General features: G+C 31.9%; 2 protein-coding genes across 2 annotated transcripts in view; one reads left to right on the top strand and one right to left on the bottom strand.

Moving 5' to 3' along the window:
* Positions 1-14,142, top strand: part of LOC101890617 (angiotensin-converting enzyme) — a 331,191-nt gene that overhangs the window by 29,072 nt on the left and 287,977 nt on the right. The gene's annotated exons all lie outside the window — the stretch shown is intronic.
* LOC101890788 (uncharacterized) lies at positions 920-5,150 on the bottom strand. Its single transcript, XM_059129514.1, has 2 exons — positions 5,118-5,150; positions 920-2,090 (listed from the first exon to the last, which is right to left on the bottom strand). Exons 1-2 carry the CDS (start codon positions 5,148-5,150, stop codon positions 960-962), a joined length of 1,164 nt encoding a protein of 387 aa, XP_058985497.1. The 3' UTR covers positions 920-959.

Raw genomic sequence — 14,142 nt, 5'->3', positions numbered from 1 at the left:
TTTCTTTTAATTTTCAGAAAAAAAATATTTTTCCTTTTTTTATCATTTATTTTTTTCATTTTCTTAAAAATAAATTTGGCTATAAAAAAGTACGTTCACTAAATATGATTAGAATACTATTGACGTCTCAATATTGTGAATATTGAAAAAACATACACATTCTTAAAAATATCTTTCTACACACTAAGTTGGCTGGACGGCACAAGGAGGTTAGTTTCTTTGTTTACGGGAGGAACAGTAAGTCTTTTAAAATTATCCATAGAGTCTTGTCGATGTTACACCATGAAAACTGGTGCCAAAAATATTAGATATATAAATTACTAGCCTTATAAAAATACAAGTTGACATTGCCTTAAAATTACTCTTAACAAAGTACTGTACAAACAAAAATGGCTTAGGTATTAAAAAAAATCTTTCTAAATAATGTTAGCTACACTTAGGTGGTAATGGAAGGTTAGTTTTTTTGGGGGAGATGGGCCTGTGGGGTCTCAAGGGGTTATTTTCCCATTGAAGAGTCAAGTTTAGCCAATGGCTACATCTTAATCTCTTAAATTAAACCTTAAGTGCTATTGATCAGTTGTGTTCTCTTTGAGGCCATTATCACGAGTCCATGTTTGGGGAGGGGAGGCGGTCAGTTTTGTGTATTTCTCTTAGCATAAGCCTTAAGTGGATAATCCAGTCTCATCATTAAAAATGGAGTTTTAATTTTAATTTCTCTCTATCTCTTGGTTCTCATCTCATAGTAGCAGCCACCAACCATTCAAATCACTCTGAAGCCATATCTCTCTTTCTCTCTCTCACCACACCTTACCAAGAGGCCAATCGACTTTCGTTTTGGTGTTTTCGGTTCGGTTCGTTTTTAGTGAGATCGTTTCAGATTGTTTCGTTTAGTGATGCTGTTTGAAAAGAGAGAAAAAAAAGAGAGAGAGAAAAAAATTGCTCATTAGTACTCAATTGTCTTATTGATGATGTCCATAATATTGATGATGACTATAATCATGATGACTATATTTCTCATGATCCACCTCGGGTTCTTCATGGATTTCCTTGATCTCCTCGACTTCCTTGTGGCCCTCTTCCTTCTCCTCTTCGATTTTGTGTTCGGGTTCGTGATGTTCGATTTTCTTGTAATGGAATTCGGGTTCTTTGTAGGAGATGTGTTTCTCATGGTATTCGGGAATGTGTTTCTCCAGATGGACAGGAACAGGCTTTTCGTAGGGTACATGGACGGGATAGGGCACATCTTTTTCCACCTTCACTGGGACTTCCTTGACAACGGGGTAGGGTTGGGGTACATGTTCCTTGACCTCATAGGGTACGGGTTTTTCAACATGTACTGGCACGGGTCTGTCATAGGGTACATGTACGGCAACTGGTACCTTCTTGATGACATGGACAGGCACTGGCTTCTCAACTTCATAGGGTACCGGTTTTTCAACCTTATATGGTACGGGTTTCTCCACGGGGACCTTGACGGGATAGTGGACAACCTTTTCCACGGGATATGGTTTCTCCACTGGTACATGGACTTTGACGGGATAGGGTACGTTCTTTTCAACTGGATATGGTGCGGGAACATGAACCTTGACAGGAACATGGACCTTTTTCTCGACGGGGTAGGGTGCTGGTACGTAAACCTTAACTGGGACTGGACGATCATAGGGCACATGTACTGGTACAGGGACTTTCTTTTCCACAGGATATGGAGCTGGCACTTCATGGGGTACTTTAACAATTTCCTTTACCTCATAGGGTACGTGCTTTATCACCGGATAGGGTTTGGGCACTTTCACCTCATATGGGACATGTACCACCTTTTCGACGGGTACATGCACCTCCTTTTCCACCTTGACGGGATAGGGGATTTTCTTGATAATTGTTAAAGTCTTTTCCTTATGTACGGGATAATGATGAACATGATGATGATAGGTTTCATGATGATGGAGGCCACGTTTTGGTTTGGGCGTATCTTGGGCCTCCTTTGCATCGACCTGTTTTTGTTCAGCTTCAGCTCCGGCGGATTGCTTTTCTTCTTCGGCCCGTATGCTGGTGGTTAGCACGAGCAGACTGGCCAAGAGGAGTGTTGTCCGCTGGGAGGGGGAGAGAGAACAAGAGAGTAAGAGAGAAAGAGAGAGAGACAGAGTTAGATATTAAATTAAAAACATGAAAATGTGTGGTGGCCTTTTGCAATATTTTGTTATGATGTCTTTTTTAGAAAGGCAAGCAGTGAGTGTAATTCTCATTCACTTGGGGGTGTTCGACACTTATAGCGTTTGCTTTTGAGCAAAGTCGTTATATAAAAAAGCTGAAAAAGCGAAGTGAATGGTCACTTCACTGGGATAAAATCATGATATTGGTAGCGATCTACAAAATTTGGTAAAGCTGTCAGATTTATTTGAGAAACAATGCTTTCCGAGAGAGAGAGATATACGTGTGGGAAATTGTGATCCTTTGTGGGGGTGGTACCAGTAGAAGTGGACCAATATATGCCATCTTCTCACCAGATCTTGTGTCAATATAAATATTGGAATCTGCGAAATTTAAACAGAATCGGATGCTTATTTCGAACTTTATGAGAGTTAGAGTTATTCAAAATTTTGACCCCTATGCGGGGGAGATACCAGAAGTAGTAGGCCGATATATCCCACCTTCACACCTGATATTGAGTTACTATAAATATTGGTATGTGTGAAATTTGAAGAGAATTTGATGTTTATTTCGAGTTTTAAAAGAGTTATGGTTATTCCAAATGTTGACCCTTTGTGGGGGAGTGGATCGATATATGCAATAGTTACACCAGATCTTGTGTTGACAAAAATGTTGAGATGTGTGAAATGTGAAGACAATCGCATGCATATTTCACCTTTTTTAACAGTTATAATTATTCCAAATTTTGACCCTTTGTGGGGAAGGTACTACAATAAGGAGGCTAATGTTTCCCAACTTCACATCTGATCTTGTGTTAATAAAAATATTGGAATATGTGAAATTTGAAGAGAATCTGAAATAGCGTGGATACTAGAAAGAGTGGACCAATGTCGTCCATTCCGAATTCTATATAAGTTTGACAATAATATGATGTACCAAGTTTGGATCAAATCGGATAATCCCATAGAGAGTTAGCGTAAACACCTGACAGACAAACAGATAATATCCTGAAACGGATTTTTCAGGCATCAACTGAGTTCTGCTTTCAAGAGTTGTTTTTCAAAGCATATCAGACTGAATTATTCAAGAAATATTTTTTCGGGATTATCCGACTAGGGATTTTTTAAAGGAATATTTTTCAGGGCCTTTGGACTCTTGATTTTTTTTTGAGATTTTTCTGGGTCTATCAAGCTTATGAATTTTTGAAGGAATAATTTTCCGGTTCTCTCGATTTTTTTTTTGGAATTTTTTTGTGATTTTTTTTCGGTCAATGCTTTTGAGGAAATTTTTTGAGTATCTATAAAATGACAAATACCCTCTGTAGCCAAATGGCTGAGGTTATAATAATTTTTTCATTAACCCTTGATGTTGTAATTTTTTTCCAGGTTCTCTCGGATTCTTGATTTTTTGGTAGATTTTTTTTTTCTGCGGCTCATGAATTCTTAATGGAATATTTTTCAGACCCTAAAATCAGATTCTTAATTTTTTTTAAGATTTTTTCCGGGTCTATTAAACTCGTGAATTTTTCGAGGGTTATTAGAGATTTTTTTCAGGAAGTATTTTTCAGGGATCAACAGAGTTCTAGTTTCAGGAATTATTTTTCAAGTCATATCCGACATTTCTATCAAACTCATAAATTTTTCGAGGGCTATTAGATATTTTGTGGGAAGTATTTTTCAGGGATCAACAGAGTTCTATTTTCAGGAATTATTTTTCAAGTCATATCCGACATTTCAAGAAATATTTTTTCGGGATTTTCCGACTCGTGGAAGGGCGTATATTTTTACAATTTTTTTATGGCCAATCAAACTTTTTGATTTTTTGAAGGAATATTTTTCAGCTTTTTTCGGACTCTTGATTTGTTTAGGGATTTTTCCGGGTCTATCAAACTAGTGAACTTTTTAGGGCCATTAGAGTCGGAAATTTTTTTGTTGAGAAATATTTTTTAAGTGATCAACAGAGTTCTGTTTTCCATCATAGGCATATTAGACTCTTGGAGTATTCAACAAATATTTATTCGGACTTATTCGAATCGTAGATTTTTAAAAGAATATTCCTCAGAGCCTCTTGGCCTCTAGATGTTTTTCTGGGCCTATCAAACTTGTGAATTTTATTTAGGGAATGTTTTTCAGGTCCTATTCGACTCTTGATTCAGGTCATGCATTTTTTAAAGGCTATTAGAATCGAAGATTTTTTAGCAAAAAATTTTCAGCGATTAACAGAGTTATGTTTTCAATCTTTATTTTCCAAGGCATATCAGACCCGGAGAAAATTCAAGATTGTTATTTTTTTAAAGGGAATATTTTTCAGGTCCTCTCAGTATGTTAATTTTGTTTAGGTTTTTTTCGGGGCTATCTTAATTGTTTATTTTTTGAACCAATATTTTTGAGAGCCCATAAGACTCGAGTCAAGTTTTTAAAGAAAATTTTTTGAGAACCCATAAAACCCTTGGATTTTTTAAGGATTATGTTCAAGGGACCCCAGCGCGGATTTTTAAATAATTTTTTTCTGGGATTTTTTAAAGATCTTTTTTCGAGGCTTGTCAAACTCGAAAATTTTGAAAGAATAGTTTTAAGAGCCAATAAGGCTCGTAGTTTTTTCTGTGCCTGTCTAACTGATAAATTTTTTGTAGGAGAATTTTTGAGAACCTATGAGAACCTTTCTGGGAATTTTCAAAGATTGTTTTTCCAGGTTGTCAAACTCGTGGATATTTTAAACGAACATTTTTCAGGGTTTCTTAGTTTTGTGAATTTTTTCCAGGCTTGTCAAACTCGTCGATAGTTTGAAAGAATATTTTTCAGGGTTTCTCAGTTTTGTGGATTTTTAACGAATTATTTTTTTTGTTCGGCTATAAGGCTCGTGGGTTCTTTGAAAATCATTTTGAGGGTCTATAGGTTCGTGAATGGTTTTAAAAGCCTGTTTCCGGGTCTATAAGACCTGTGGCTGTTTTTAAGACACTTTTTAAGGGCACTGAAAGTTCTGGGACTATCTTGGGTATACATGACATATAAGGAATTATGATTCAGGACCTATAAGGCTCGTAGGCCTATTACTTTCGTGGATTTTTTGAAGGAACATTTTTGAAGGCCTATGAGTCTTTTAGTTTTTTAGTAATCTTTTTAAAGAACTTTGATACATTTTTCAGGACCTATAAGGAATTATGTTAAAGGACGTATAAGGCTCGTAGGTTTAATGCGTTTCAGGACCTATAAGTTTCGTGGATTCTTTTAAAGAAATTTTTTCAAGACCTATGCTGCTCTTGGATTTTTTGAATATTCCTATCAAATTTTAAAATTTTTTGAAAGAAAATTTCTTAAGGCCTATGTGGCTTTTGGTTATTTTTAAAACTCTTTTTAAGGACCCCGGAAGATCTTGCGTTGGTAGGATATATTTGTGAGGACCTATAATGAATTATGTTTGAGGACCTATAAGGCTTGTAGGTTTATTGCGTTTCCGGGCCTATTACTTTCGTGGATTTTTTAAGGAATATTTTTGAAGGGCTATGAGGCTTGTGGTTGTTTTTAAGACTCTTTTTTCTTTCTTACAATGTCTAATACTTTTGTGGATTATATTTAAGGTCCTAAGGATCCAGTTTCTCGGTCTATATGAGTCGTGGCTTTCTGGAGGTTATATTTAAGGACCTAGAAAGCTCTTTGCTTATATGTGGAACTATGAGATTTCATGCTCGTAGTTTTTTTTTGTGTTTTAGGTCTTATCACTTTCGTGGATTTTTTCCATCTCCTTCCTCTACTCACCATTAATTTCATGATTAATCCTTGCGTTGTGTTGTTGCTGGTATCGCGATCAAGAAAAATTCACGCCTTTATATCCTCAGGAAATGTAATCCTTTATTTGTACACAGTACTGCTGCAATGGAGCAATGGACACACGCACACAACACACATGAAAGAAAGTAGGAAGAGAAGAGAGAATATTGTGTGAGCAAAAAACAAAAGACTTAGGAAACAAACTTTCTTTTCGTTTTCGTTGAATGTTTTTTATGATTTTTTCGGTTTCAATTGTTCAATATTTTTGTTGGATTGATTGTTTTTATTTTTTTTTTTTGAAAAATTATTTTTCTGCTTTCTTTTATTGTTTTTTTTTTTTTTTGATTTAATTAATTAATTATATTTACTTTATGCCGTTCGAGTCACACGCAAAATATTAAGGAAACGCACTCGTTTCTTAAAAAATAGACACTTGCTGGAAACGCTGTGCTACTCTGCTATGTTGTGTATAGCTGCACAGTAAACGATTTACTGATACCCACTGAGCTGGAGGTACTAACTTTTATACTGCAACGCGATGAATTTGAAGAAAATCAAAACAGAAACAACAACAACAAATGGAATCAAGTAGCTTGGCTATAATCAAACAATGAAACAAACAACTAACAACAAAACAAAGCTACAAAAAGGGGTGGTGCAGCAAACATTGCAGCAGCAACGGCAGTGGATAACGCCAAAGTTATACGGCCAATACCACCACCATCATCAACATTATCATCATCATTATTATTGTTATCCGCACAACAACAACGGCAAAGACAACAACACCAATACTAATAACAGCACTTTACAGAAAAATATATTAACCAAAATTAGTGGAGTATTGAATCGAACCAGTTTTCTGGAATACCTAATGTGATGAATACGAGTCAATCAAAAATGTTCACATTAACACACTGGCCGAGAAGAAGTCCCTGACATAACAATGGGGCCAGACGTTGCATTGTTCAGCCACTATTTTTGTAAGTTATTCAAAATTACTTTCCGTGAAAACCCAATTCGAATATGTAAATAGAATTTAGGAAGAACAATGCAGATTCGGAAAAATTAAAAAAAAAAAAATATATTTTAAATCCAAGCCTTGTAAAGCTTCCGAAAAAAAATATTTTCTAAATCCACGCCTTGTGGATACTTGAGAAAAAATATTTTATAAATCCACGACTTGATGGAGCTTCCGAAAAAAATATTTTATAAATCCACGCCTTGATGGAGCTTCCGAAAAAAATATTTTATAAATCCACGCCTTGATGGAGCTTCCGAAAAAAATATTTTATAAATCCACGCCTTGATGGAGCTTCCGAAAAAAATATTTTCTAAATCCACGCCTTGTGGATACTTGAGAAAAAATATTTTATAAATCCACGACTTGATGGAGCTTCCGAAAAAAATATTTTATAAATCCACGCCTTGATGGAGCTTCCGAAAAAAATATTTTATAAATCCACGCCTTGATGGAGCTTCCGAAAAAAATATTTTATAAATCCACGCCTTGATGGAGCTTCCGAAAAAAATATTTTATAAATCCACGCCTTGATGGATTGTTGAGAAAAAAATATTTTCTAAATCCACGCCTTGTGGATTGTTGAGAAAAAAAATATTTTCTAAATCCACGCCTTGTGGATTGTTGAGAAAAAAAATATTTTCTAAATCCACGACTTGTGGATTCTTGTGAAAAAAAATATTTTCTAAATCAACGCCTTGTGGATTGTTGAGAAAAAAATATTTTCTAAATCCACGCCTTGTGGATTGTTGAGAAAAAATATTTTCTAAATCAACGCCTTGATGGAGCTTCCGAAAAAAATATTTTATAAATCCACGCCTTGATGGAGCTTCCGAAAAAAATATTTTATAAATCCACGCCTTGATGGAGCTTCCGAAAAAAATATTTTATAAATCCACGCCTTGATGGAGCTTCCGAAAAAAATATTTTATAAATCCACGCCTTGATGGAGCTTCCGAAAAAAATATTTTATAAATCCACGCCTTGATGGAGCTTCCGAAAAAAATATTTTATAAATCCACGCCTTGATGGAGCTTCCGAAAAAAATATTTTATAAATCCACGCCTTGATGGAGCTTCCGAAAAAAATATTTTATAAATCCACGCCTTGATGGAGCTTCCGAAAAAAATATTTTATAAATCCACGCCTTGATGGAGCTTCCGAAAAAAATATTTTATAAATCCACGCCTTGATGGAGCTTCCGAAAAAAATATTTTATAAATCCACGCCTTGATGGAGCTTCCGAAAAAAATATTTTATAAATCCACGCCTTGATGGAGCTTCCGAAAAAAATATTTTATAAATCCACGCCTTGTTGATGCTTCCGAAAAAAATATTTTATAAATCCATGCCTTGATGGAGCTTCCGAAAAAAATATTTTATAAATCCACGCCTTGTTGATGCTTCCGAAAAAAATATTTTATAAATCCACGCCTTGTTGATGCTTCCGAAAAATATATATTATAAATCCACGCCTTGTTGATGCTTCGAAAAAAATATTTTATAAATCCACGCCTTGTTGATGCTCCGAAAAAAATATTTTATAAATCCACGTCTTGTTGATGCTTCCGAAAAAAATATTTTATAAATCCACGCCTTGTTGATGCTTCCGAAAAATATATATTATAAATCCACGCCTTGTTGATGCTTCGAAAAAAATATTTTATAAATCCACGCCTTGATGGAGCTTCCGAAAAAAATATTTTATAAATCCACGCCTTGATGGAGCTTCCGAAAAAAATATTTTATAAATCCACGCCTTGATGGAGCTTCCGAAAAAAATATTTTATAAATCCACGCCTTGATGGAGCTTCCGAAAAAAATATTTTATAAATCCACGCCTTGATGGAGCTTCCGAAAAAAATATTTTATAAATCCACGCCTTGATGGAGCTTCCGAAAAAAATATTTTATAAATCCACGCCTTGATGGAGCTTCCGAAAAAAATATTTTATAAATCCACGCCTTGATGGAGCTTCCGAAAAAAATATTTTATAAATCCACGCCTTGATGGAGCTTCCGAAAAAAATATTTTATAAATCCACGCCTTGATGGAGCTTCCGAAAAAATATTTTATAAATCCACGCCTTGATGGAGCTTCCGAAAAAAATATTTTATAAATCCACGCCTTGATGGAGCTTCCGAAAAAAATATTTATAAATCCACGCCTTGATGGAGCTTCCGAAAAAAATATTTTATAAATCCACGCCTTGATGGAGCTTCCGAAAAAAATATTTTATAAATCCACGCCTTGATGGAGCTTCCGAAAAAAATATTTTATAAATCCACGCCTTGATGGAGCTTCCGAAAAAAATATTTTATAAATCCACGCCTTGATGGAGCTTCCGAAAAAAATATTTTATAAATCCACGCCTTGATGGAGCTTCCGAAAAAAATATTTTATAAATCCACGCCTTGATGGAGCTTCCGAAAAAAATATTTTATAAATCCACGCCTTGATGGAGCTTCCGAAAAAAATATTTTATAAATCCACGCCTTGATGGAGCTTCCGAAAAAAATATTTTATAAATCCACGCCTTGATGGAGCTTCCGAAAAAAATATTTTATAAATCCACGCCTTGATGGAGCTTCCGAAAAAAATATTTTATAGATCCACGCCTTGATGGAGCTTCCGAAAAAAATATTTTATAAATCCACGCCTTGATGGAGCTTCCAAAAAAAATATTTTATAAATCCACGCCTTGATGGAGCTTCCGAAAAAAATATTTTATAAATCCACGCCTTGATGGAGCTTCCGAAAAAAATATTTTATAAATCCACGCCTTGATGGAGCTTCCGAAAAAAATATTTTCTAAATCCACGCCTTGATGGAGCTTCCGAAAAAAATATTTTCTAAATCCACGCCTTGATGGAGCTTCCGAAAAAAATATTTTCTAAATCCACGCCTTGATGGAGCTTCCGAAAAAAATATTTTCTAAATCCACGCCTTGATGGAGCTTCCGAAAAAAATATTTTATAAATCCACGCCTTGATGGAGCTTCCGAAAAAAATATTTTATAAATCCACGCCTTGATGGAGCTTCCGAAAAAAATATTTTATAAATCCACGCCTTGATGGAGCTTCCGCCTTATTTTTCCTTGAAAAAAAATCTTCTATTCTCACTATTTCGTAATTTCCCAATATCAACATCATCGCTTTTTTCCTCATCAATTAACTCGGCAACCAAAATATATGGCATTTCAATTCGATTTTGAAAGTTCCAATAAAAAATAACTTATAGTTTTTTTTCTTGAATTTAACTATTTAATCAGGTCTATTATCAGGCAATATTATTATTTAATTGCTCAAAGCACTTGGCCAATATAAATTGTTGGACAACAACACCAACAACGAACTAACATAACACAAGGAAATGAATTGGTAATGAGAGAAGTTTGGCAGCATTAATATGTTTTAGCTGTTGCCACAGCCACACGGCAGTATTAGTGGCAATGGAGCTGTTATGCCAACTTCACATCCCCATAATGACATGACATTCTTCTCGCATTTACAACGAATGACATTAAGCCGGTGGAAGTATGTCTGGTAATGCGATCCATCCACTGGAATTCGGTAGTGAAGGGTCGGTCATACAAAGTAGGTTTATGGTATCAAATAATTTTTTTTTGTTGGAATTTTTAATATTCGAAGTTTTTTGCAAATTTATTTGCAATGTTGCCTTGATGCTCTGCAGTCCCTGAGAATTTATTGGGTATTCAAAAAATTAGTCCTAACGAATTGAATTTTTATTTTTAATATCTTTTTTTATTAAATGATTACCATATATTAAAAAATTAGGAATTGTTAGCCAAACAATTTGGTCATTGTTTATGCACTTAACCGTTAATAACCGTTAATTTTTGTAATTTTTTTTCATTGACCAGAAAAATTGATTGGATTTTTAAAAAAATATTTTTCTCATCGAACAAAAAATTGAAATTTTTTAAATACTTTTTTTCATGCGACAATAAACGTGGATTTTTATAAAAATATTTTTTTCATGAACCAATAAACGTGGATTTTTATAAAAATATTTTTTTCATGGACCAATGAACGTGGATTTTTATAAAAATATTTTTTTCATTGACCAATAGACGTTGATTTTTATAAAAATATTTTATACATGGGCCAATATACGTGGATTATTATAAAAATATTTTTTTTATTGACCAATAAACGTGGATTTTTATAAAAATATTTTTTTCATTGACCAATAAACATGGATTTTTATGAAAATATTTTTTATGGACCAATAAACGGGGATTTTTATAAAAATATTTTTTTCATTGACCAATAAACATGGATTTTTATGAAAATATTTTTTATGGACCAATAAACGGGGATTTTTATAAAAATATTTTTTTCATTGACCAATAAACGTGGATTTTTATAAAAATATTTTTTTCATTGATCAATAGACGTTGATTTTTATAAAAATATTTTTTTTATTGACCAATAGACGTTGATTTTTATAAAAATATTTTTGTCATTTACCAATGAACGTGGATTTTAATAAAAATATTTTTTTCATGGACCAATGAACGTGGATTTTTATAAAAATATTTATTTTCATGGACCCATAAACGTGGATTTTTATAAAAATATTTTTTTCATGGACCAATAAACGTGATTTTTATAAAAATATTTTTTTCATTGACCAATAGACGTTGATTTTTATAAAAATATTTTATACATGGGCCAATAAACGTGGATTATTATAAAAATATTTTTTTCATTGACCAATAAACGTGGATTTTTACAAAAATATTTTTTTCATGGACCAATAAACGTGGATTTTTACAAAAATATTTTTTTCATGCATCAATAAACGTGGATTTTTACAAAAACACTTTTTCGTGAACCAATAAACGTGGATTTTTACAAAAACACTTTTTCGTGAACCAATAAACGTGGATTTTTATAAAAACACTTTTCTCATGCATCAATAAACGTGCATTTTTACAAAAACATTTTTTCTTGCATCAATAAACGTAAATTTTAATAAAAATATTTTTTTTCATTGAGTAATAAATGTGGATTTTTATAAAAATATTTTTTTCATTGACCAATAAATGTGGATTTTGAAAAAAAATTTTTTTTCATTGACCAATAAACGTGGATTTTTATAAAAATATTTTTTTCATGGGCCAATAAACGTGGATTTTTATAAAAATATTTTTTTCATGGACCAATAAACGTGGATTTTTATAAAAATATTTTTTTTCATTGACCAATAAACGTGGATTTTTATAAAAATATTTTTTTTCATTGAACAATAAACGTGGATTTTTATAAAAATATTTTTTTTCATGGACCTATAAACGTGGATTTTAATAACAATATTTTTTTTCATGACCAAAAAAAATGAAGTTTTTTAAAAATTTGTGTTTTTTTAATGGACCTATAAATGTGGATTTAATAAAAATATTTTTTTTCATGGACCAATAAACGTGGATTTTTATAAGAATATTTTTTTCATGGACCAATAAACGTGGATTTTTATAAAAAAATATTTTTTTCATGGACCAATAAACGTGGATTTTTATAAAAATATTTTTTTTATGGACCAATAAACGTGGATTTTTATAAAAATATTTTTTTCATGGACCAATAAACGTGGATTTTTATAAAAATATTTTTTTCATGGACCAATAAACGTGGATTTTTATAAAAATATTTTTTTCATTGACCAATAAACGTGGATTTTTAAAAAAATATCTTTTTCATTGGCCAATAAACGTGGATTTTTATAAAAATATTTTTTTCATGGGCCAATAAACCTGGATTTTTATAAAAATATTTTTCTCATGGGCCAATAAACCTGGATTTTTATAAAAATATTTTTTTCATGGGCCAATAAACCTGGATTTTTATAAAAATATTTTTTTCATGGGCCAATAAACCTGGATTTTTATAAAAATATTTTTTTCATGGGCCAATAAACGTGGATTTTTATAAAAATATTTTTTTCATGGGCCAATAAACCTGGATTTTTATAAAAATATTTTTTTCATGGGCCAATAAACGTGGATTTTTATAAAAATATTTTTTTCATGGGCCAATAAACCTGGATTTTTATAAAAATATTTTTTTCATGGGCCAATAAACCTGGATTTTTATAAAAATATTTTTTTCATGGGCCAATAAACCTGGATTTTTATAAAAATATTTTTTTCATGGGCCAATAAACGTGGATTTTTATAAAAATATTTTTTCATGGGCCAATAAACCTGGATTTTTATAAAAATATTTTTTTTCATGGGCCAATAAACGTGGATTTTTATAAAAATATTTTTTTCATGGGCCAATAAACCTGGATTTTTATAAAAATATTTTTTTCATGGGCCAATAAACGTGGATTTTTATAAAAATATTTTTTTCATGGGCCAATAAACCTGGATTTTTATAAAAATATTTTTTTCATGGGCCAATAAACGTGGGTTTTTATAAAAATATTTTTTTCATGGGCCAATAAACCTGGATTTTTATAACAATATTTTTTTCATGGGCCAATAAACGTGGATTTTTATAAAAATATTTTTTTCATGGGCCAATAAACCTGGATTTTTATAAAAATATTTTTTTCATGGGTTAATAAACGTGGATTTTTATAAAAATATTTTTTCATGGGCCAATAAACCTGGATTTTTATAAAAATATTTTTTTCATGGGCCAATAAACGTGGATTTTTATAAAAATATTTTTTTCATGGGCCAATAAACCTGGATTTTTATAAAAATATTTTTTTCATGGGCCAATAAACGTGGATTTTTATAAAAATATTTTTTTCATGGGCCAATAAACCTGGATTTTTATAAAAATATTTTTTTCATGGGCCAATAAACGTGGATTTTTATAGAAATATTTTTTTCATGGGCCAATAAATCTGGATTTTTATAAAAACATTTTTTTTCATTGGCCAATAAACGTGGATTTTTATAAAAATATTTTTTTCATGGGCCAATAAACGTGGATTTTTATAAAAATATTTTCTTCATGGACCAATAAACGTGGATTTTTATAAAAATATTTTTTTTCATTGACCAATAAACGTGGATTTTTATAAAAATATTTTTTTCATGGACCAATAAACGTAGATTTTTATAAAAATATTTTTTTCATTGACCAATAAACGTGGATTTTTATAAAAATATTTTTTTCATTGTCCAATAAACGTGGATTTTTATAAAAATATTTTTTTCATTGA

This window comes from Musca domestica, unplaced genomic scaffold (genome assembly GCF_030504385.1).
Source record: "Musca domestica strain aabys unplaced genomic scaffold, Musca_domestica.polishedcontigs.V.1.1 62, whole genome shotgun sequence".
Classification (NCBI taxonomy): Eukaryota; Metazoa; Arthropoda; class Insecta; order Diptera; family Muscidae; genus Musca; species Musca domestica.
Note: the sequence above shows the minus strand (reverse complement) of the source record. Positions and strands in the feature narration are given on the sequence as shown.

What these genes read in the sequence shown, in the direction of transcription:
- LOC101890788 (XM_059129514.1), bottom strand. Translation starts at nt 5,150, where the DNA reads ATGTATACCCAAGATAGTCCCAGAACTTTCAGT. An exon ending in ATAGTCCCAGAACTTTCAGT is followed by an intron (nt 2,091 to 5,117) that starts GCCCTTAAAAAG and finishes TCCCCCTCCCAG; the next exon opens with CGGACAACACTCCTCTTGGC.